Raw genomic sequence first — 24630 nt, 5'->3', positions numbered from 1 at the left:
TCCGAAAGTAACGAGAGTCGATCTGGACTACATTATTTAGCATACGGACTGCTGAGATTGAAGGGTCTACAACAGGAGGGCAGGAGGCTTAACATTGGATTTAGACAATACATTATGACAAGTCTCAAGGTTAAAGAAACTTCAAATAAACAAAAAATAACATTTATTTAACAAGTCCATTATTCATTTAAGATCACGAACAGGAGTCTATATTACACAAATTATAGTCTGACAGCGTTAACAATCGGCGCCGAGTGAAGGTCCTCGGACGAGTTCCAAGAACACGGTCTAACAATATGGCGGCCAGGAATAAGTACGAGTGAATGGCAAATCATAGTCTTTCAAGTAATATTCTATTCTCTAGGTTGGGAAGGTTCCACTGTAACTGAACATTTGCAAAACAAATTCACGCGACACTATACTGAGTTGAATGGCTATAACTTATTTTACAACATTTATTTACAACAATTTCTAATTAAAAAAAAAAAAAGAAAAAGAAAAAAAGCGATGTAATGCACGTATTTTTGTTAAGGTAACAAGTACTTTAATATTTTGGTAGTACTTTTCCTAAGCCTAACTCTATATTTATTGTCAATTGTGAGATAAAAGTTCAACAGTGTAGTGGCCAACGATGCGGCAATTTTTACCCAGAAAGAACGAGCGGAAGATATCAAGGAACCACCAAGTGCAAATAATCATCGAGAACAACATAACACCAAAATGCCTTCGTTCATCTACAAATCTCCCTTCCGCCACATGTCCTTGGATAATCAAGAAAACAGCAATGCTGATTAAACAATGTTTATCTTCGCTAAAACGTGATCATCGCTAAGGTAAAGGACATTAAGGTGAGCTGAAGTTCTCAACGACAAACGTCGATACACGGCTGATTTACCATCTCCTGCTCAGAATGCTACTAAAATAAATTTGTTTTAATCGTCAAAATGTCTCCTTATAAACCATGCTTCATGCTCTATTTCATGTAAGATATATTAAAATTTCCATTCAACTCCTGGTTATGTTACATTACTGCACACTTTCTTCCCGGTCTATCACTCTCCACATGGCGCATGCGCTTCGTTTATCCATTTTATACGCTTGCCTCCTCTCTGTAATTCCCAATCCTTCATAAAATAACTTCGATCTTCATTCCATTGATCTGTAGAGGCTATAGTCGATAATTTTATGTACACCATAAGATGATTTCTACTAGCGGTATTTACAGGATGTGTTCATTACGGAGAACTTTCACCAGCCGACGACTTGACAATCTTGTATGTAATCAAGTACTCTGGATAAGCCTGTAAACAAAAACAAAATAGCAAATAATTTGTCACGAACAGAGGCACTAAAAGACTAATTGAAAGTTCAAGGTGAAATTCATTGATTAAATGGGCCCATAAGTCCTTATCCACATGTAAACGTACCAACTCTCAATCTTTTTTCATCAGAAAACGTAACAAACTACATGTACTTGCGGCTAGAGTATAAGTGAAAACGTGAAAACGTTTGACAAACGCATAAACTGAACGCATCAAAGGCATATAATACTATAATTTCGAAAGAATTGTGGCTCACCTGCTCTCCCCTATACACCACATATTCAGCAAATGAGAGCCCTTCCGAGCTGGGACGACCAATAACAGAGTGGTGGCCCGGAGGTGAATGCGCCATCTTGACCGCGGAGAACTGGTAAAACGGCTTACCAAGGGCTACACGACATAATAGCAGTTGCCTGGGAATTCAAATAAAGACAGCTCGTTAGTTTTACGCCGTGGATTCTCCCCAGTCTCTGGACTGTGGGTTTGATTATTTGTGTACTTGCTGCCGAGAGTGATGGCTTATGGCAGTTGGCTTGTCACACAATCCTGCGTCACAAGCACAAAAAGCATCTCCCTAGAAATTCAGTTTCAGTTTAGTTTCGGGTGTTACACGCAGGAGACCATAAAGAGACTCAAACAAATGCGATCAGCAGTTACCTTTCGCACAGGTAGCAAGACTTGTCCTTGTGCAGCGCACAGCCAGATCCTCCACCAATGCCGTATACATACTGGTTGCTCTTGGAAGAGTTTTCCGCGAAGTAAATACCTGTACAGAAGCAAGCGTTAGTTTGTTCGGTGAAAGGGTACGCAGTGTCCTAAACTTTAAGCCGCAAAGCCTGACTGCGAGGGCAAAAATCATGAACAATCCCTACCATAATCATCATCATCACAGTCCTCATCGCGCCATCGGACGCATAAGGCCTTACCCTACCATACTCAACTGGAACATTTAGCTCATTTAGCTCCAGGTCAGATGTGCATCCACGTGCACTTTCTGGTTTCATACAAGTTGTTTTTTTCTAGTTGGTCATCCACTGCTTGCTTTGGGTTTATTAAAAGTTATTCATCTGTTAGAATGGTTCAAGTTGCTCAATGAGAACCCTGCGTGCCAAGTTCTGACATCAATTATGTGACAAACGGCGTAAACGTCATGGTGATTTCGATTACATCACTTTCACATGTTTGTATAGCGATCTCTCAATGGTTTTTAATCGATCTACGTCACGAGTTTGTTTATGATTGGCTCACTCCATCCTCATTTCATTTGCTTGCACTTTATGAACGATAGCGGGTGACAGAAACAGAAACCTTACCAGCTCCAAACATGCCTCCGATATAAGCATGGCGCTCGTCGAAACCTTTCTGTAAAATAGCGTGAATGAACGCCGAACCTGAATTAAAAAGATAATCACTCGAGGATTATTTACCGGTACTTAACATGATGCTATTATACGCTAAAAAGCTGTTACTCATTTTAAAACGTTGGGGAGACTTTGCAGCGGCTTAACGCGCGAGGATGTCTGGGATCGCTTGTGCCAGACTGCAAAAGTGGCGTCTGTTGGTACGTCTAGCGAACGATTCCATGAGCGTTTGCGCAATCGAGATTTTGCAACAGAGTCTGTGAGATATAGACAGGTTATGGTAACACATGTGTGTGTTGCCCACCCAACAACAATTACTTGAGCTGTAATAACTATTTTTATACGTGATATGAACCAGTACAAACCTAGCGGGTTTAAGGCAGAGGTAAGCCCTATTCCCTTGTTATCTAGACTATAGACCTGTAAGTATTACAATTAACCTGACCAACCTCGCTTTTAGTTGATAATTCAAAAGAATTTTTACTCTCAAATGAGGTTAGAGAGGTAAATTTAAATGCATACAATAGAACTTAAAATTGACAGCCATTTATGGAAAAGGTCTATAGGCTTAATAGGGATATTATTTTAACAATTTTAGGTAGTGTTTAGTTGAAACAATACCCACACTTAATACAACCCTCTGAATTGTCAACGAAGTCACGTGTTAACGTCAACTCAGCTATAAACCAGCTTAGTTAAAAAAATAGGCCACTAAATTGACGTCAAGTTAAGAAAAAAGTACTGAAATGTAGGACTCGTTCAAAATACACACCATGAAATAGCATTCTCTCGTTGCTGTGGTTATGATTCGCTTCAGCAACCTGCAATGAGTCAATGAACAACTCAGGACCAACTGTGAACAAACCAGCTCAATTTACAGAATGATGTCCATTCATCGAATGGTTTTCTTACATTGATTTTTATCGATTGACTTCACTCCGGGAAAATATGCTCACCTCTCTTCTTCGGTACACGTATTTATCCCAAAGTCTTTTGTTTATAACCCTCTGAATCTAAAAAAGAAACGCAAACAAACTTATTCGTAAGCAAGAACTGCCATTTGCAGCTCACTTTCCCTCTAGAGTCGAATCTTGTGTTTTATAATGAGGTTTTGACTGAGTCTCTACATGAAATTATTAATGTTTGACTGTGTAAACGAAAGCAACAACCACTGCTTTCCTGTAACTGAAGAAAGAAGCTCACGACGAAACTGTTATCGTTTGGGGGAGCCCCCCCGGGGGGGGGGGGAGGGAGCCTTAAGAGATGTACGAGAACTTAATAGCAGTGGAATCAATAGAATGCTTCACATGCTAAAACATTCTATATTCACGTCTTAAGACGCTCTCTCAAAAACTATCGCATCAACTTAATTGTTGATTACACCTTACCCGGAGAATATTGTAAGAATCAAAGTTTCCTCCAGACAGCCCGCCATCCTTCTTGTGTTTCACAACAGTGCTCTGCATCTGCAGGCAAGACAAAATAACACTGCATTATAACTAACAGGAAACACTTCAATTTCGTCCACAAGCACCCGAATACAAGTATACGCGGTCTGACTACTCATATCAGTCGTAAATGTCAAAATGAACCAACAACAACTCGCAACATGTTCATGTCATCGGCGACAAGCGCGGGGTAACCAACGTGACCAAGTCGCGGTCAGGTAGCCTTGGATTCGCATCTGATTTTCTGAATAAGTTGCGCGATGTTCTTAAAGCAATCACACGAGGTGGTAAAGCAAAACCATGGTCATTCCAGATTACTTTCGGCACTCAACTGAAAACCGCTAAATCATAAGACTACTTGATTACCTCTTCTGCTACGGAAATGTAGTCTTTATCATCCACGGACAAGTCATGAACAACTGTTCCCTGTTGGTTAGAGAAGGTGAAGGGACCACCACCTGAAACAGAAGAGTACAGTAAGGAACTCTGGTTTACTCCTACACTATCCCACTCCTTTCTTTGTCTCAGTGCACCAAGGCCAACCAGCCAAGGCCAACAAGCCAAGGCCAACACGACAGAACAACTCACCCAGTTCTGGTAAGCCAGATAGTTTTTCCTTCACTGCCTTTAGGATTTTATGCCGATGTCCAAAGGCGTGGATTCCAATCTCTTTCAGCTCTTCGTGGCCCATATCCACCAGCACATCCCAGGAGATCTGGGTATCAAAATGTTACAAACTATCAGAATGGAGAGTACATCGGTGAACAAAAAGAGTCCAAAGTAGCTTTAGCCTCTTAAGCCAAACTGGTTCGTGCATGTAATTCTCAGCGTTTAACTTCAGTTTCTGTAGCATAACTCGGCTAGGAGTATTGCTCCTCTCCTTGGATGCGATTTTGTATTTGTATTTGTATTTGTATTTTTTATTTCTCCACTTGACGACATGAATACAATATTGTTAACAAATAAGTGCAGTGAAAAAGAAGTGGAAAGGGAAAAATGTAGAAAACTAAAATAGCAGGTTACTCCCCTGGATTCTGTCAGGTTGTTCCAACAAATTCTCCGGTACCTATTTATACTCCTTGGTGGAGAGTAAGGTGTCTTGCTCAAGACCACAACACATTGACCCCGGCAAGGGATTGAACCTGGACTGCTTGACCCGCAGTCCAGCACACTAACCATTAGGCCGCCGCGCCTTTCCACCTCTAAATATCACTATCTGTACATTTAACATCTAGAATACTATCCACAGTCCCTGACCTGTTCTTTTTCAAATATATCCTTCAGGTTATTGAGCTGCAAGCTGTCAAGGAACTCTCCCACATCAAGGTCCAAACCAGGGTGACCTGAAAGAAATCAATAATATTAGCATTAGAGACCCACAGGCTAATATATAACTCAAAATATACTCATACTCTTAAACGCATTTCACAGTGCAATTAACGAATCCTTTACATTTTTACTACTCAGATGCAAAACCAAATCCAAATGCGGTTTGGTTCAGGAAAGAACTTGTTGAGCTTGTTATTCCTGAAGCTCTGATGCTCTCTCTGAGGTTATAATGCACTCGAAACGAATTTTTCTTGAGAAAGAAAGAAAGAAAGTTTTCTTGAGAGTCACTGAGAATTAAAGAAAACAGCCACAAGCAATTCAACTCGGAGCGACTTGCACTCATGTTTGGCAAGCGTCTACTGCAAAGTTTCCCGCACTTGCTACCATGTGAAAAATCAGCTTTTTTTCGTTACTCTTTTATTAAAACTCAAAGTACTAGTGACTGCCCCTTACCTGGGACCATAAACCTTGTCTCCCCGGAGCCCTGGGCTTCCGCTATAGATCTCTTATTAACGGCTCCATCCCCTGAGCCCGCAGGGCTGTTGGCCAGTAGACTAGCGTTCGCTTGTGACAGTGGAGAACTGGAGCTGTTGTTTGCAGAAGAAGGTGACGCAGCACTGCTGGAGGGTGTGGCAGGTGTACTAGGTGGATTGTTCGCTGTGTGGGCCAGCATGGCGTCACTCAAGAGACACTTTACATCCTCAGCCTAAAAGTAAACAAACAAAAATAAATAAGATTTATAAATCTATTTAAGTGTCAAATGTATTTAGCACTGTTGTGTTAATTGGGAACACTGTATTGATGAATAAACAAATATTGCAGGTAGAACATAAACTATAAGAATGCCAACTGATGGGTGGCTGTCCAGTTGGGTATTTTACACAACGCGGTCAAGGAGTTGAAATCGGGACTATCGAGGTCAAATCTAGATGGCGGTAGGATGGAGAATTTGAACCAGGGACGTCCAGATTTCAAATCCAGCGCCCTAAACCACCCAACCACGAGCCAACGTTCATAAAACATTGGTCTTAGGTCTTGTAACTTCACAGTTGATGCAAAGAGGCCAGTCCAACTCAAAACTAAACACTGGATAGTTAAACCACTCGGCCATGAGCCGATGTGCATAAGACTTTGGTATAAGATCCTGTAACTTCAATGTTGAGGCCAGGAGACCAGTCCAACACAACTGCTTACTGGACTGCTTCCTCGCCTGCTTACTGGGTAGTTAACAGACAAATGTAATGAAAAGTGAAAACGTAGCTGCACACTTTGCAGCAAGACAATGTCCTATGGCAGACTTTGGTTTTTAAAATCGTTTGCCAAAACTGCCTGCAGGTGAATACTTTAGTAATCATCGGATTTCCATACAGATACTGTATTTACCGAACTGCTGGATCACAGCTGACTATGAATCACATATCATATCAAGAATACTAGTTACAGTAAGGATACTAGCAGAAGCATATCACCTATATGCTTCTGATACTAGATAAGGATACCAGGTAAGTATACTAGATGAAAGGTCACTGCCACAATTGAAAGAAGAGCCTAATGACTTCTAGACTGTTCAGACTCTCTATTTTTCAACGTACGCGAAGGAGAAAAGCTCAAATCACGAAGCTCTATTTTTCTCGGTCCCCACCCCCTACCCTGTCAAGTCTCCCATTTTGCACTGGCGTACAGTTCTCTCATGATTCTATCTTTGCATTTAACGATCGAATAAAAATAGGAGAAAATAGAGGGCTGTGAACAGTCTAAATGACTTATTATATGGCTCTGCCTCACAAGGACTGGGAACTACCAAATTCACGAATTTGACTGGCTGAAATCAATATTGAAAGCGGTCTAGATTTTCCCATCACCTCGGTCATGTGTACAGACCGAACGCAGTGAGGTCTGTACGCACGACCTCGGTCAAGATTCTCCCATACAGACCTCCTGCTCGGTTAATAAGAGCTAAATATTTACAGTACGGTTCGTAGTTTCTTACAGTAGCAAGATCCAGAGCAGTCTGTGCTTCCTGATTCTTCATTGTAGGATCCGCACCATGAGCCAACTAAGAAGACAAAAAATGACTAGTGATCAACATCGAATTCATCCTCACAAATAACACTGAAAGTTAGATATGCAGGTGATAAGTATATCACACAGTCTTGAAATCTTCAATATGTACTCTTGTGACTAGAACTACAACATTATTTTAATGTCTATGCTCCATAGGACGTCCTTTCCGTGCAACTGCCAGTGTGTCTGTGTCTTACCCTGAGCACTCTTCTCTTCTAGGCTAGACCTTTTCATTTTGCAATATCATCCCTACACCTTGTTGGATCATTGCAGCCCCTCTTGTATTTTCAGAATCTGGGATGCCAAAGTGTCGACTTCTCAGTCATGTCAGGTCTTTTAATTTTCATATTTATTCAATGAGAAAAATGTCACCAGTGAAAGTAAAGAGGAAACACTGAGAAAACTTACCAGTAGAGCACATAGTTGAGTTCTTCCCTTCTGAGCAGCTTCATGTAGTGGCGTAAAGAGCCAACGGTCTGTGGCATTTACATCTGTATTGTGTTTTATCAGAAGAGATGCGATATCCACATGCTGGAATAAACACAAAGTTCACAACCAGTTAGGATTTATACAGAAAGCAAACACAAATAAACAAAACAAACTTTCGCCAAAAGTTTGCAATAAAAATAATAGTTTTTGAACCAGACAACATCTTACATTTAGGTTCAAGCACCCCAACACAAAACTCTTCCATTGCTTGGTTTGAATAGCACATTTCTAATTTGCAGCCAGACAAAAAAAGTAGGCTAACTCTATCAATTAAAACCAGTTGATTACCAGTTATTAGCACATGGAAAACCAAACAAATTCAACCTGACCATGAACTTACCCCGTATGAGGAAGCATTGTGTAAAGGTATCAACCCTCCTTTGTCTTGGGCATTCACATCAGCCCCATTCTCCAACAGGTGCTCAGCTACTTCAAAATGATTGTAACCAGCTGTACAAAATAATAATCAAGGTACTTGTACGTCAAGAACCTACATATGGCTAAGTTACAACATACTTCTGGGTTCTTTGTGACCTGCTCTGCTACTTTTGCCTGACTGCTCAACAGCAGCTGCATGTAAACAAAATACCAAGGCACTGGTACTGTAACTCATAAAAGATATAGCACTTTATATTTTGTCAAAGTACCTTGATAAAAAACTTGAAAAGTGACTATCATCTGACTGTGTGTTCAGACTTCAATAGAATAAGGACAAATATAGGCCCGTAATGCGTGCAAAGGAATAGAGAAACAGTCTGTACACTGTACATGTAGCAAACAGGGCATGTTTAGAATGTTTGTCAGTGTTGTGATATTATTACTCACCAGCAAGATGTAATGGAGTTGAGTTGCGTCCTTGTGTATCTCTACAGTTGATGTTTTCTGGCGTGGACAGCTTCATCACCTGTAGAAAGTAAGTCAATGTCTCTTTCAACATCTTGGAAATCATTACAATAAGTGAATGGACAGTTTTAATGAATGAGTGCAATAGAATCTAAAACCTACCCTTGTTAAATTGCCTTTCTTTGCTGCATCAAGTAAAGCAGCATCACCTGTAAAAAAAAGAAACATTTCAAAAGAATTTAAAATAAACAAAATGGAAATTACTGAGAAATAACCTTGAGTTACGCATACTTTTCGACATCAAATTACGTTAATAGCATACTCAAAGCATTAACCTCTCAGTAAGTCTGCTACATCAGTGTCTCCTTCTTTCACAAGATCCAGGGGAGTTTGCCCATCACGAGTCTTCTTCAGAGGATCAGCTCCATGCTGCAGACAAAAGCACATATAAAGTTAAGCAGTCTCTTCTTGAAGATTCGATACTGTAACATTGCACTTTTTGCTGGCACTTTTGGTGTAAATTAGTTTATATTATATGGCAAATTTGTCCATCAACGATTACCCCCTCTGTAGCAGAATATATCAAAATAGTAATACTGCTTGAATTTATGATCTAACCTACTCAGGTTTCTCTACAGAAAACAAAAATGTACATGACATGCAAACTGATCTTATTACTAGTCCTCACATCAAACTTTGAACAAATCTTACCACAGTCCTGGGAAATAACCCTGACGTGGAGTTAGAGACTGCAGATGTCAAGAGCACAGTCATCAGTTACCTACCTTCAGCAGGAGACGACAGATTTCAAACTTCCCTTTTGCCGAAGCTTCATGGAGGGGCGTGAATTTCCACAGATCAGCTACATTCACCACGGCACCATGCTACAAATATCACAGAGTTCACAATTTGCTAACAGTAACAATAAATTCATAAATTTTTAATAATGAATAGACCTTCCATTCTAAACTTTAATAATAACCTCATGACAATCAGACCTAAAATAACACAAACCATTATTATACACAGTCACATGAAAAACCTCCTACACAAAGAGAGTTTATTTATAAGTGAGCTTCTGAAGACTGATGGGGTTGTGCAAAAGGAATGTTTATCTCACTGATTAAACCATTGAAAAAACACAAAGAGAATTTTTGGTCTTCATTTTTCAAAAAATCCTCAAATACATATTGCAACATCCATTTACCAACAGTGATGTATTTTCAAGAACATTTAACTGAGGAATCAGATATTAATGCACTAGGCAGCCATTTTTCAGTGAAAAGCAACTAAAAGTCATGACAAACATGCTTATAAAGGTTTGTTTGGCCTTACCTTGACCAGTAATTCAGCTACTTCATAGTGACCATATGAACAGGCATTATGGAGAGGAACCAGTCCCCTGAAAGTGAAAAAAGTTGGAAATAAGGTTGCATTGTACACTGAACAAATTTCCAACAACAAAAGCAGATTGACCACTGGTCTGTTGACAAAACAGTTGAGTTGTCAATATACCCTTTGTCCTTGGCATGCACATCAGCTCCATTCTGGAGTAAGTACTCCACTACTGTGACTCTGTTGTAACCAGCAGCAAAATGAAGAGGGGTGCTGTGTCGTCCTTCAAGGTCCCTACAATTCACTGTCTGTGGTGTGCACAGTTTCTACAAAAAAGACAGAAATCATCAAGATGCTCTTTCATTCAAAGATGGCTCATTGCTATGTGCAATGCCATGTATATGTTTCTAGCAGCAATGTTCATCACTGATGGCTTTCAGATTAACATAAGTTGACAACTGGTGATCTACATAAAAATACTATCCTCATTTACCTTGACAACCTCCATATCTCCCGATCTTGCAGCCTCAAGCAACTGCTTCTCAACATCAGAGCCAGTTGAAGGTGGATCCTCTGAAAGAAAAATTCCTGAACTTGAGTACTGTAACCAAGATACCTTTACAGAGGTGAAACCAGAACTTTACAAACAAGTGCAACCCTGGGTCATGCTTACATGTAACTACCTATTTTTTAAAAGTAAACTCTGCTTACCCTGTAGAATTTTTTGGACAGGTTCAGAGGCCACTTCAGCAGCAGTGTGGCCTTGAAATGATCTCAAGGTAATGTCTGCTCCATGTGCAAGCAGAATACGACAAGCTGAAATCTGCCCAGCTGTTGCAGAGCGATGTAATGCTGTCTCTCCTAATGCATCCAACGCATTGACCTGTGTTAGAAAATAAATAATAACAAATTTAAAGCAAATTAAGAACTAGTTTTAACAGATGAATCATCAAGTACATGAAAAGGTGATAGTTTGAAATATGCATGTCAGACTATACTCAGTCTTCAAACCTAGGTGGGTTGCTAAGTTAGTACATGTACATACTCAGGATTGCCCCAGCAATTTCCCAGTCCTCATTTTTAAGCAAAGGTTGTCAAAAGTAGCCGGCATATGCCAAAATCACCATGATCTACTTCATGAGCTCAGCAGGCTTGTCTACTAGGCTATCTGTCGTATGCTTCAGAACAAGATGCCAAAATCAGCCACCTACTCCAACAATAGCGCTGCCTCCTTCAAAATGATGTGACAACCATTTATAGAAACCTGTATTTAGGTCACTGTTCTTTTCAGAAATAACAAGTTAGGTTGTTCAATTGCAGCTACAGGAGTTTAAACCACTACTTTGCAATATCTCTTGTAAAGGGACACTTGATATACATAATATTAATAGTGCCCAGAGTCATGGTTCCCATACATGAAAGTACACTTCATCATTTTGTAGACATAATTTAACAATATCTCCAACAAATGTGAATTACCAGCAGACCTGATTGATAAAGCTTTCTCTTACTGGTGGAATTAAAGTAGAACCTCTCCAGAACTAAGTGGGATATCATGGTCAAATCATAACAAATGCCCCTTACTTTGGCTCCACCTTTGATCAACAGTTCCATTGCATCAAGATGTGACTTTTCTGAGGCAACATGAAGTGGTGTCAGAGAACTGCAAATAATGTTGGAAAAAATCATTATCGACACCTATTAGACCAAGCAGTTTTGGAGAAAAAAGAAGACATGAGCTGTCGTGTCAGATTTCTTACTCTTTATTTTGTAAGTTTGTATCTGCTCCTTTCTTCAGAAGTAATTCTATTGTAGCTTTCCTCTTTTGACAAACTGAAGTCACTGCAAGATGCTAATAACAAAGAAATGTACATCACTTAATTAAATTGAATTTTCAGAGTCTTATCACAACTTCACCATAGTGATACAGAATGTGAATGACTCCATTTTGCTATTCCACACAAGCAGACCAGTACATTACAGATAATTTACAATACACTTGTCTGATTGCAAGAAATAGCATTTGAAATAGTCAGAGTAATTTGATGATTTACTAGCAACCTAATTAACTTGGTGTTTTGATGATTATTACCACCCTAATTAACTTAGTGTTAGCTTGGTGATATCCTCTGTAAAATTTGTTGTTATTATCATTATCATTATCATTATCATTATCATTATTATTGCTATTAATTGTGATAACTTATTATGATTGTCAATGGTTGGAACTCAAACTGCAAGGACAAGGGCACAAGACATTGAAACAGAAAAAAAACGGACCAAGGACCACATGAAAGCCTTCTTTCACTTGTCTATGAATGGATACACAGGAAGTATACAATAGTGATTGCATGACACTGACACTGAGCAAATGTAATACTTAACTTGGCATCATCCAAATTAATGATAAATTTGTGAATATTACAAAAAAAATATAAATTGTGCATGTATATGTTGTAGGGCAAAGTTTTCTTTAGGTCAGAATGATTTTAACCTAGTCGTACATGAATTTGTTTAACCTTGGTTGTGAAGCAAGATCTGGTATAACAATCAACATGCCCTTTTATCAACAGAAGCAGTACATACCAGAGAACTCTCTAAAGTAAGGGGATGCTGGAAGTTAATGATCTCTGGTGTAATCTGCTTCTTCAGTTTTGTGGAGTCACATGATTTGGCTGCTTCTAAAAGTTGATGTCCCTTAAATTCAACTGTTGAGAAAAAAAATAAAGGACATATAAGAGAAATCACAATAAAAAAAATCATCATGATGCACTGAGAACACTTGTGGAGGGTGTGAACCAAGACATTATAATTTTAAACAATCTGCAAACAGAAAACTGAATTGTGCCAAAAGTTAGAAAACATGTTTTCATCGCATTTTCAAAGACAGCTACACTGGACTACTGTAAAACTTTTTTTTTTTCAAAATACAACTTATAATCATACAGGAAAGCTTATCCTGAAGTTCTCTTGTGGGAGCAGCATCAACAGCAGCCTTGGAATGACAGTTAAGTAATGTAGGATCAGCACCATGTGCTAGCAGCAATGAACACACCTCCACCCTAGTGTAAGAGAAAAAATACATCACTCAATAAATAAACCCCACAGCTCTATCAATCAAGTCTACCCTAAAGGTAATGCTCCTTTGATCCACCAAAGCACAGCCTAGTAGTTTTTGAGTGTTGGCCTGTCGGCATGTTGAATTATGGAACTGCCTTTCAATGACAAGGGGAGTGCAAATTTTTCAGGAAACTACATGTCAGAGGTTACATGAGTGTACAAATAGTTCTGCCAAGTTCTACATTAAGATGGCAGCATTGACAGTCATAACACTCTGTCGCAATGCGATTGATAGTTTTCCTAGGAGAACATTGCCTTTATGGCTTGAGGCAAGATATTATATAGTTTTACTGACAAGCTTTACTCCAGGCTGGTATCTGGTAGGGGATTGTTAACTAAAAAATAATAAAGTTAAATAAATTATTATCATTGTAATCCACATCACCCATCAAGTTAATCTAGTATTCCCTTCAAAGAATGCAGTTCATAAAAATGGCTTTGCTCTTGAGACCTGCCTTTTTATTACATAGTGGGGTATACTTCACGCTACCTATCATAGGTATTCATAAAGCTTTCAAAATTTATTGAAGGTTCAATCAATCTTTCTCTACTTTTACAGTTGTGTGGCATGAGTTCACATTTAAATCCAAGGGTTGGTGTTAATAATGACAGCCTGGAAGAACTGACTGAAGTCATCAACATGGAACTTCTCAGCTGCTCTGTCAGTCCTTTTTTACATGAAAATGTAGTGGGTAATTATATTCACCTTGCTTTGGAAGCTGCCTCATGAAGAGGAGTAAACTGCCACAAGTCCATAGCATTAACACTTGCACCATGCTACAGAGCAAAATTAAAAAATATATATATTTTAGTTGTCTATTAAACAGGCTAAGACTCTCTGTATTTTGAAGGTGTTTGGATCTTCAAAGTCCACCATTAATTTCTCATCAACCATTGTCAACAACAGGTACATACAAGACAGTCTGTGTTCTTGTTTAGTACACTTATATTGATCTATATGAATATAAATTATATCACATGACAGCATGGCTACTTATGTGGTGATGCATGCCATAACAGTATCTTCCATAAATGACTGCAGTCCAAAAACCGGCTAAGTGTAAGGAGTGTAATCACACTTACATATTATCAGTTATTGCATCCTCTGCCAAAATAAATTGCGACTCAATGATTTGTGAAAAATGTTAGAACCATTCAAGAAAAACCACGTAAAGTTGCTTGAAATTCTCAGGTGAGTTACCTAATTGGAGGAGTTACAAAAGAGGATAATCTACTTCATTACCTTTATTAACAATTCTGTGACATCATAATGCCCATAGGAGCAAGCATTGTGTAGGGGGACCAGACCACTGAAATAGACAAATTCAAATAATAACCAGCAATTAATCACAATACCTTTAGAATCAATGCAGTTAAAGTCGCAAATAATAATATTATGTAGTAATGCATCGCCTCTTTGTGAGAGCTGTAAGAGTGGCAAAGCAGGTCAGTGGGAGGGTCCTTTATTGTGTTTCCTAAGCACTTATGTGCTAATTTAATCGAAATTCACAAATCATGTGTATCCCCTCCACTTTGTGAGACATACATATATCATATGTACATTCAATTGTGACCACTTAAGTGTTCCACTGAAAACCTCTTAGGCACTGTCCTTAAGGAGGAATTTCTTGGGGATCTGGAATAATCTGAGTAAGCATTGGTTTGTGAGTCATCCTCATTCTGGAATACTGTGCAGGATAATAGACATCCTTCCGACTTATGGTCAAAGGATTGACACACTGTTGGTGGGTTCAGTGTTTGCTGTGGCTAAACAGCCTAATTTGTGATTTACAGTTAAGACTGCAGTTCTGGCAGATGAACTGTGCCTCATGTAGGGTTGTTGAGAGCTTGCAACTGGCCTTCCTCTTCGCTCTTTTCACCTCTTTTGCTAGAGTGATGTGCTATTCTCCAACTGGGAGTGCTTTGTACATCTCTGCTCTCTAGATCATTCTGCCATTGGCCAGTGCCTCCCATGTCTCTACTAAAAAAGTTGAAGCAGCAGATTCCATGTCCTTTCCCACACAGCCTTATAATGAAGTTTCAGTCTTCTGACAAATCACTTCCCTTCTGTTAATGTGGTGTATGGGAGGTCTTTAGGGATACACACTGTAACTGTTGTCCAGGAAAGTCAGAGTATAATAATTTATTACTCTTGTATTCTGAACTAAGCATTATTTTAATTATTCCCAAATATCCCAGGTCTAAGGCATCATTCAAATACCAAGATTGGACCCATCAAGAATACAAAAAAGAAAGTGCCCCTTACTGAATAAATGTACTTACCCTTTGTCTTTAGCATGTACATCTGCACCATGCTGTAGTAAAAGCTGAACCACCCTGACTCTGTTGTAACCAGCAGCTAGATGCAGTGGAGTTGACTGACAAACAAAAATCAATATTTAGAAATGACACATATGGTGACACGTCAGTCTATTAAGCAGATGCCCTTTTCTGTTATTAGGCAGACATCATGTCTAGTCCCAAAATTAGCATCTAGTGTTTTCATTTGTAACAAGCTCTTACAACTGGACACTAAAAATAAAATTATGTACTCTATTTCAAATGGTAACTTCTCGTCACTGAAAACCTCTATTTCATAGAAATTGAAAAGTGATACGTCCATGTAGTTGAAATGACAGATTACAAACAGCATTTTCTTTTTCAAGTTGGTTAGGAACTTGAATTCAGCATAGCTTTGTTTACAACCAGGAATTTTATTTTTGATAAACTGATGAAATTTATATTAAACCTTTAGAAATATTATGCAATCTTATCTAACTTCCATTAAGTGGACACCTTCTATTAAGAGAACTTAAAAGCTAAGGAAAAGTTACCAGGGTGCCTTCTAAATAGAGATTCAATGTAGTTGCACTAAAGAAACTCCCTATTTTCAGTATTACAGTACAGATACATGTACATGTACTTGTATAACTGATAAAAGCACAGGCCTTGCATTGAACCAACCTTTCTTCCATCACTTGCATGGCAATTCACATTCAATGGAGTAAGAAGTGACATGAGCTTTTCTTCATTGCCGCTTCTACGAGAGTAGCAAACAACGACCAATGAGTAGTTACAAAACCAATCATTTCAATTCAAAGCTTGGAATGTTGTTAAATATTATTTCTCACCAACAACTGGCCATACATTTCTCTGAAATTGTCAACTATTGACGGAAAGACAAAATCCTGTAATAAAGACCTACAGACAGTTTTCTTAATTTCCTGCCACCTTTCTTTCTTTTAAGACTTTTTGTCTCAGTTTATGGTCGCACTCAAGTATTCATAAAGAATTAAGAGCCACTGCTTGTAAATATAGAGAATCTGATGACAGGGGTGATTAATTATTTTAAATTTTTTTGAAACTTTAGCAAACTTTTGTCAGACATATGCATGCTTTAAAAGTTCCAGTGAGTTCACATTTTTGTGACATCTAGGAAGGTTCAAAGTACAGGTTGATCAACCGAGATTGGTGATGGAATTTATGCAAAATTGAGCATTTTCAACAGACTGTATGTATATGAAATAGAGAAAGAAGAAAACTTGACTAATGCACTTGCTAATTTTGCTTTAATCATTTCTCTGAGCTAAATATCATCTTGAAGTTTTTTTTGTCCACAATAGGGAGTTATAGCCATTTGAATAATACAACTATTGAGATTTAATTTATATATATACCAAATTCCAACTGATTTGATAGGGCCATAACTCTTCTAGTATCTAATATTAATATCTCCACAAATAAGGGGACAAAATAATGATTACTTTACCTAGCTGCTTCCAGTAACTCATCTTTCTTGTACTCCCCTGAAAGAGATTTTAAAGTAACACTACCATACAGGCATCAGTGAGAAATTGAACAGAGGGAATAAGTCAAAAATAATTCCCTGCATTCCACTGAGATATTAAAGCAGACTATATTAATCAAAGATAGTGCCCAGAAACCTAAAATTTTTAGGACAGTGCTTCCAAGCCTTTCCATTTCAATCTTTTTGAAGGCATTGCATGGGAGTGCAGGGCTGAAGTTAGTAACAAGAAAACCGAGGCAATTTCCTTAGTTGGGAAAATCTTGAATCAATGACTTGAATCAGTTTTGATATTGTAAATCAGCATAATTTTAAGATTAACATTTTAGGCCAGCAATACTGCATGATAATGACAGTATGTTTCCATAGTAATTTTGCTCACTGTACATGTACTTTATTTGCACTGGCTATCAAAGTCAGTACTTTGAACAATGAGTTTGTATTTGCAAACTTGCTCCACAGAAATAGTACCAGACAATTGTCATTTGTAAATGTGGTGGGTTCCCTTTAGGACCATAACAACTTAGACAAGAAATAATGTTGTCTGAGGCAACATCAGGAACTCTTAAAGGAACCCAAAATATATTTAGTGTTTTGTGCCACACTGTAATGTGACAACTTTAATAATTTTACATCAGATTCCAGTATTTTATAAACATATATAATTATCAATGATAACCTGTATTAACTGATTAACAGATAGATCTCAGGGCTGTCAATGAGATCTGAAGTAGGCAGAGATATTTTGAAAGTAGACCGCTATGGCTCATAAAAAATAGTAGGCAACCGCCACCCCGTGAAAATTGTGAAATCTAGACTCTTACAAATGCCATTTCCAGAGTTTTCAAGAGGTATTTCCCACCACAAAGACAATCATAATAATTGATAGCAAAAACCTTTTATTAAGTCTACATTTGCAGTAAGCTCTTCCTGCGCCTGCTAGGGTTACAGAAGCCCAAATACCATTTTTAGCCTTTTCCTGGAGACATTTTAAGGCAGGCCTTCTTATCCCTGTGATCGTATTTAGAGAAAATGAAAAATACCGTATTTATTTGATTAAGCGCCTAGGCCACTTATTAAATTTTTGGTCTTTCAGGATGGGCGCTTATTCGAGGTGGGCGCTTATTTGAGGCTGGGCGCTTATTAAATTTTCACCATTTTCAGTAAGTAAAAAGTTTACTTTGTAACAAAACAATAAATAAGAACAAAACATGTCAAATATTAAAGCATTTAAATTGTAACTGTTCATTGTTCGGCTTATGCACAGGACTAACAACTCATTGTTCGGTCTTTGCAAAAGTCTCTTTAGCTATCCTAATTCTCAATCAACATCATAAAATTTTCAGATAATGAAACTAGAGATTGTAAGCCATTAAAGAAATACCGTAATAATCAATACTCTTGTGTACTTTATTATTATTTTTTTTTGGGGGGGGGGGGGGGAAGAGGTAGGTGCTCATTTGAGGTTGGGCACTTAAAAAGTACTTTTGGGGGGTGGGCGCTTATTAACTTTTTCTACCTTCAGGGTGGGCACTTATTCGAGGTGGGCGCTTATTCCAGGTTGGGCGCTACATATAAATATGGTAATAGAAGTTTTTGTCAACAAATGTTACAAATGTTATAAATAAACTCGAGTTTGTTGCCTGGTGAAACAGTTTGATTGAATTTTATTAAATTTGTAGAGTACATAACAACAATGACGCCAGAAATCAAGTTTTGTATCTTGAATGTTGTAATCTTGACCCTAGGTACCTAATTTTTACTTCAACGCAGTGCAGTAAATGAATGTTTAAATGTAGCTTATTAATTTTTTTCCTCTTAGTTTTTTGTAGTATTTTGTTTTTCGTTTCTTTCACTGTATTGTTATTTTATTTTTTGTACTGATCGTAATTATGTCTGTTTAATGGAAAAAACCAATTAAAAATTAAAAAAAAATAATAAAGGAGAGAGATTTTTATTTAGTTCTCTGACATTTGAGGACGAGCTAGGGAATCTCAATGAAAACTACCTCATAGAATTCCTACAGTGCTACTGGGCAAAGGTCATTCCAGTTCAATGACTCTCTTGAAATGCTAATTAATCATATCAAGTTGTCTTGAGCCAAAACAACGACACTTTTAGCAAACCTTGTGGTTGAAGTTTTAACATGTTAAACACTGTCTTATCTTTTGGCATCTTAGAAACAACGGTGAAAAAGTTATCCAGCAAACCTTGTGTTCCCTTCGCAGCCATGTGATAAATGCATGTGAGTTTTCAGTCACAGGCAATGTCACACTGAACTGTTGTGTAACAGCAGAGAGGAGTCCTGGTAACTACTTGGTATGCAGCGCAGTCGACTTTATGATATATTGAGAAACCTACTTTGTCATTACGTTTCTTGGAAGAAAAGCCTCCAATTCGGAAGTGAGATGCTTAACTTTTCGCAATTTCACCAAGGAAATGAATATGCTGGTCAGACTTGTTCGGTATCTAAACTATTGGAGTCGTTTCGTTAGTGAAGTAGCCGGTGATTTTCGTCAGAGTAGCCAGGATAATCACCGGCTGCTGGCTGCTAATGACAGCCCTGGATCTACATCACTGACTGCTAGATATTATACTGTGCTATGGTCATAAATATAGATAGAAATAAAAATTTATGAAAACCATTTTAGGGGAAATTGTACCTGTTAAAACTAATTTAGCTGATGCTTCAGCAACATCTAATGCAGTCTTTCCATCTGTATTTCGAATATTAGGGTCAGCACCATGTTGCAAAAGAACTAGTTAAAATTGAAAATAAAACAATACAATAAATTAGAGACATACCAGTATTCAAGGTGAGGTAATTACATGAATTAGAATATACTGTATGTTCCGGGATCTAAAGGAACCTTACCATGGAGATGTAAAAATAAATGACATAGCACACTGCCAAGTGAAAAAAATCACTTACCCACACATACATCCACTTTTCCTTTTACTGCAGCCTCGTGTAAAGGAGTATAATTCCAGTTGTCTCTTGAATTAGGGTCAGCACCATGACGCAACAGTAATCTGACGACTTCCGCATGGCCAAATGAACAGGCATTATGTAGCGGTATCAAACCTCCTATAGTATATGTATAATAATTGTTTCAATAAGTCTCACTCAGTTTATCCCTTTAATCAGATTTCCCACTTTTCACTTGTGAATCATTCCAAAGTCTTCTCAAAATGTGTAGTCCCAGAAAATATCCATACTACCCCACAGAAGGGATTAGAATTTCCTGGGGGGTGCGGGTTCTGGAAGACCAAAAAATTTAAAGAAATGTATGAAGCTTAACTGGAATTCCCAGAGGGGTGGGAGGGGGTCTTAGAAAAAATCCCTTCCTTGGGGAACGTATGGATATTTTCTGGAACTACACAAGAAACCTTTTTACTTATATGGCGACCATTTAAAACAATACAATTCCAAATGGCTGCTGTATCAGTAAAAAGGTCTACTGTGCAAGTACAGACTCTATCACTCCATTTTACATAGCCCTGGCATAATACTCTTACATTTAGCTATAAATACATGAAAATTGTTAAACATTACAGTAACTGTACTAGCTAATTTTGAAATTAAGTTGCTCTTTTCAACTTAAGATCAAAGTCGGCAGTATGTTCAGTGTGACAAATCCTGTGCCTCTCCATTCACATGTTAGAACTTGCATACATATTTTCTTGTGCAGGATATAATAACATGTTACATTGGCGTGTACACATCTTTCAACACAAATTTAGTTACAATGTATAGCACAAGTCAATTTTGAGCCCAAGCCAAGTAAGAGGTTAACTGACCATGCGAAGAGAGATGCCTGTTTTAGCTACAGCATAATAGGGTACTACCAGGGGGATGAACTTACTACTCCCAGACATCAGCTGCATATGAGGTATGTGCCACTTTGAAGGGTATTGATTTTAAGCAGTTTAGTAAGGGAGAAGGCTTAGATTTTATGGTTAGAGTAGTGAACATTGTGCAGTCGAACTTCCACTAATGGCCTCATCTCTACAATGGCCATATCTCTACAATGGCCACTTTGTTTGGTTCCAGTAGACAGTCTATACTTTCACTCTTACTTTAACCTCTCTACAACAGCCACCTGTCCACGACGGCAATGGTCTCTGAAACGAATGATACCAGTTTTGCCTCATGGCGAGTTCGCCCCCACTATAAAATTTCTATTTTGAGTTCACCCCAAAATTTTGTGTTCATATTTATGTAGTTCTTATCGAGTTATTAAACGTTTTCGAAGAACCATTTCAGTCCATGTATGTTTGATCAGCTTAGATGATGATTGTTCACTTGTTGCAGCTGGCACGCACATAGCAACAAAGTCAAACGGTTACTGGTCATCTTGCCACCACTAGAGAGTCTCGCCACCAACGAACTCGCCACCAAGCGAAGTCACCTTGCCACTAAGCCAAGTTTCCTTGCCAAGGCAATGGATAAAAAAAAACGAGGAATAATCTCTATATGCAACTTGATCTGGCTGGGGGCAAACTCGATCAAGTTGAGTCGATGTGGGGGCGAACTCAGAGGGGGCGAACTTGCCATGGGGAGAAACCGGCAGCTACCTCTAAAACACATCCTGACTGCCAAAATAACCTCTTGACAAAGGCTAGGACTTAATGACTGACAAGTGGTGTACATAAAATCCTATTTTTCATTGTAAAAGGTCACTAAACTTGATCCGTACCGCATGTAATTGGTCTCTGTTTCTGTTTAAGTGATATATTTTGATTGTGAAAGTGAAGAATGATCGTCGCAGTTAATTTTCCAATTTAAGCAACTGGAAAGAAGAAGCCTGAAAAAAATCAGGGCTTCAACGGGATTCGAACCCGTGACCTCCGCGATACCGGTGCGATGCTCTACCAACTGAGCTACGAAGCCACACATTGGGAGCGAGGTCAATTAATTGAGTTCATATCTTCCCGTGAGGAGTGAAATGATGTAAAGTTTATATGAAATATTTCATATATGAACTGCGGTTATAGGTGAAAGTGAAGAATGATCGTCGCAGTTAATTTTCCAATTTAAGCAACTGGAAAGAAGAAGCCTGAAAAAAATCAGGGCTTCAACGGGATTCGAACCCGTGACCTCCGCGATACCGGTGCGATGCTCTACCAACTGAGCTACGAAGCCACACATTGGGAGCGAGGTCAATTAATTGAGTTCATATCTTCCCATGAGGAGTGAAATGATGTAAAGTTTATATGAAATATTTCATATATGAACTGCGGTTATAGGTGAAAGTGAAGAATGATCGTCGCAGTTAATTTTCCAATTTAAGTAACTGGAAAGAAGAAGCCTGAAAAAATCATATTTTGATTGTGTTACATAAGTTTTTATGCTAAAAGAGTATATTTTAAGAAAAGAAATGTTGCAGTCCTGAAAAAGAAACAGGTGTCATGCTACACCCCTTCCTCCCCATAATGGCCACCTCTCTACAGTGGACAATTTCCTCTGTTCCCATGTCACCACTGTGGAAAGGTTTGACTGTACCATTTAGCAGGAAACTTATCATTGATATAAAGACTTAAGTTTAGACTATGAAATAACACCAAGATTTGAGAGAATCTTGTAGATATTAAATTTACAGTAACACATATCATTATTGTTGCTTATGAGTAAAGGGCCATTACTGATAGTGATTAACTTTCTGGAAAATAGTAACACTAGCGCAGCGTGGGAATATAGTTGGGTGGAGGACATCTAGAAAAGAGGAGGTTTCAAAATGTAGCTAAACATGGTCTGGTACAGGGTAATTGGGTAAGGGTTCCCCCAACCCGAGGAATCACTGTCAAGGATTTTTAGAATGGGGTGGCAATTATATTGAAAAATAAAACAAACATGAAAAACCCACCATCATCTTTTGCATGAACATCAGCTCCATATTGCAACAAGTATTCTACAACTTCTTTTCTACCAAATCCTGATCAGTAAGAAGAAAAATCCGTTGTATTAACAGTTAACAAGGCTTTTAAAATGTCCACAAAAACACTACAGTACTTCATTGTCAGGACTTCCAAGGCTTTCAAGGCTATTAAACCAATAAATTAGACGTTTATAGATCAAATAATTCAAGAATCTGTTGTTCTGTTCATTCAGCCATGCTTAGCGGGATAGCATGTATTGTATGTCTCGTGTTTTGAACTCACAATCAATAGTTGCCGTAATAAATTGTGGTGCTTTAAAAAGTGCTTGCATACATTGAAATGGAATGGAGGAGGTTTACAATGATCTGAAAAGTGTCATACAACTAACGAAACGTTAACAAAAGTTAAACGGTTGCGACGTAAACTTCTGAAAGGCGACCAGCTCACGAAAACATTTGAGGATTTCGTAAAATTTTAGCCATCACGCAGTGCTATTCGTAATGGCTTCAAAAAGGTGAGATTCTTTTACACCGAAATGGGAAAAAATTCACAGCTATCCTCTCGGTGAAAAGGCTAATAATGAAGAGTTAAAAGTAACACAGAAAGGCAGAATCAATGAAAAGGATAAGCTTGAAGCTCTTCAGTAATCGAGGAAATGGTGAACTTTGTCAACACACTTGACATCTGCAGTGAAATTCAATTTAGACAACTCGAGCACCTTTCAATTTACTAAGGTTCAACAGAGAAGAAAATTTCAAATTCAAAAGAGGTAAAAGTGGAAGTTCTGTTCCTGAGAAAAACGAGTGACTTTCTCTAAAAATGTTGACATCAAGGGCGCCGTTTGTGTTTGTTTTTATTTCCTTGGCTTACCTGCTGCAAAGTGAAGCGGAGATGACTTTCTGCCGGCGGTATCTCTGAGATTCACATTAGAATTGACGTTCACTATTCGTCGAACTTTTGTAACGTCACCATTCCTACAAGCTTCGAACAATTCTCTTCCCCCCTCGCACGATTCGGTATCAAAACTATGACTGCCATGAAGAGGCTTTCTTGTCGCCATATTGGCTTGCCAGCCGCAAGCATAATTAATGTAGTGACGTCACTACAACAAAGTACTGCTTGGTTCCATTGAACAAAAGAAGGGAAGAAGTCAAAGAAGTCGGATATTTTCACCAAAAGAACAAAACAGAGCCAGATGACTGGTGAAACCTAAAGATTCACCAAAAGCGTGTTTTATGCTTGAGATAAATTAATAATTTACTTCTAGGAGGATCAAATCTTTGCTATCAGGCCTGACTTCCTGGAAGTCATTTGGAGTATTTTAATACTCCAAAAAAGGCAGGGGAGGGCACAGGTATTGATTTACTGGATAAACACTCTTTGCACAACCAGGACCAGAAGACAGTGCAGGTCTGGCTGTTTTCATGGGATTCATGTCTACAGTAGATCAATTGAAATCGTGCTACTTTGATTGCATCTAAATTTCAAGATTTAACTTTCCATTTAGGGACGTAATAGACCTATAAAAATATAAAGTGCCGTCATGTTACAACAGAGTTGGCCCGGTCAGTGTGAAACGCAGACTCTGGACTGCTGCCTGGGGCTAAAATGCAGACTGAGGGTAAACTGCAGAC

At 38.4% G+C, this 24630-nt stretch overlaps 1 protein-coding gene across 2 annotated transcripts; it reads right to left on the bottom strand.

The window, feature by feature from the left end:
• Positions 1-146: 146 nt before the first annotated feature.
• LOC110056958 (poly [ADP-ribose] polymerase tankyrase-1-like) lies at positions 147-24100 on the bottom strand. Of its 2 annotated transcripts, XM_020763524.2 has the most exons (35): positions 23867-24100; positions 22984-23052; positions 20049-20204; positions 19780-19875; positions 17081-17117; positions 16276-16351; positions 15595-15689; positions 14555-14621; positions 14018-14088; positions 13138-13253; positions 12778-12899; positions 11952-12043; positions 11776-11854; positions 10903-11074; positions 10685-10764; positions 10372-10517; positions 10192-10258; positions 9642-9740; positions 9192-9285; positions 9019-9065; positions 8839-8917; positions 8354-8463; positions 7933-8055; positions 7451-7516; positions 5914-6166; positions 5389-5474; positions 4720-4846; positions 4498-4589; positions 4072-4149; positions 3640-3696; positions 3456-3504; positions 2636-2713; positions 1980-2088; positions 1579-1735; positions 147-1301 (listed from the first exon to the last, which is right to left on the bottom strand). In XM_020763524.2, exons 1-35 carry the CDS (start codon positions 24054-24056, stop codon positions 1236-1238), a joined length of 3501 nt encoding a protein of 1166 aa, XP_020619183.2. In that variant the 5' UTR covers positions 24057-24100; the 3' UTR covers positions 147-1235. The 2 variants fall into 2 exon arrangements, with proteins under 2 accessions (XP_020619183.2, XP_089150078.1); XM_089293952.1 differs by lacking the exons at positions 19780-19875; positions 20049-20204; positions 22984-23052; positions 23867-24100 and adding an exon at positions 17256-18509.
• Positions 24101-24630: the final 530 nt, after the last annotated feature.

The sequence above is a fragment of the Orbicella faveolata genome, unplaced genomic scaffold, assembly GCF_042242905.1.
Source record: "Orbicella faveolata isolate gen_17 unplaced genomic scaffold, um_ofav_v1 contig_1, whole genome shotgun sequence".
NCBI classification, from domain to species: Eukaryota; Metazoa; Cnidaria; class Anthozoa; order Scleractinia; family Merulinidae; genus Orbicella; species Orbicella faveolata.
The sequence above is the reverse complement of the archived record's forward strand: the minus strand, read 5'-3'. Positions and strand labels throughout refer to the sequence as shown.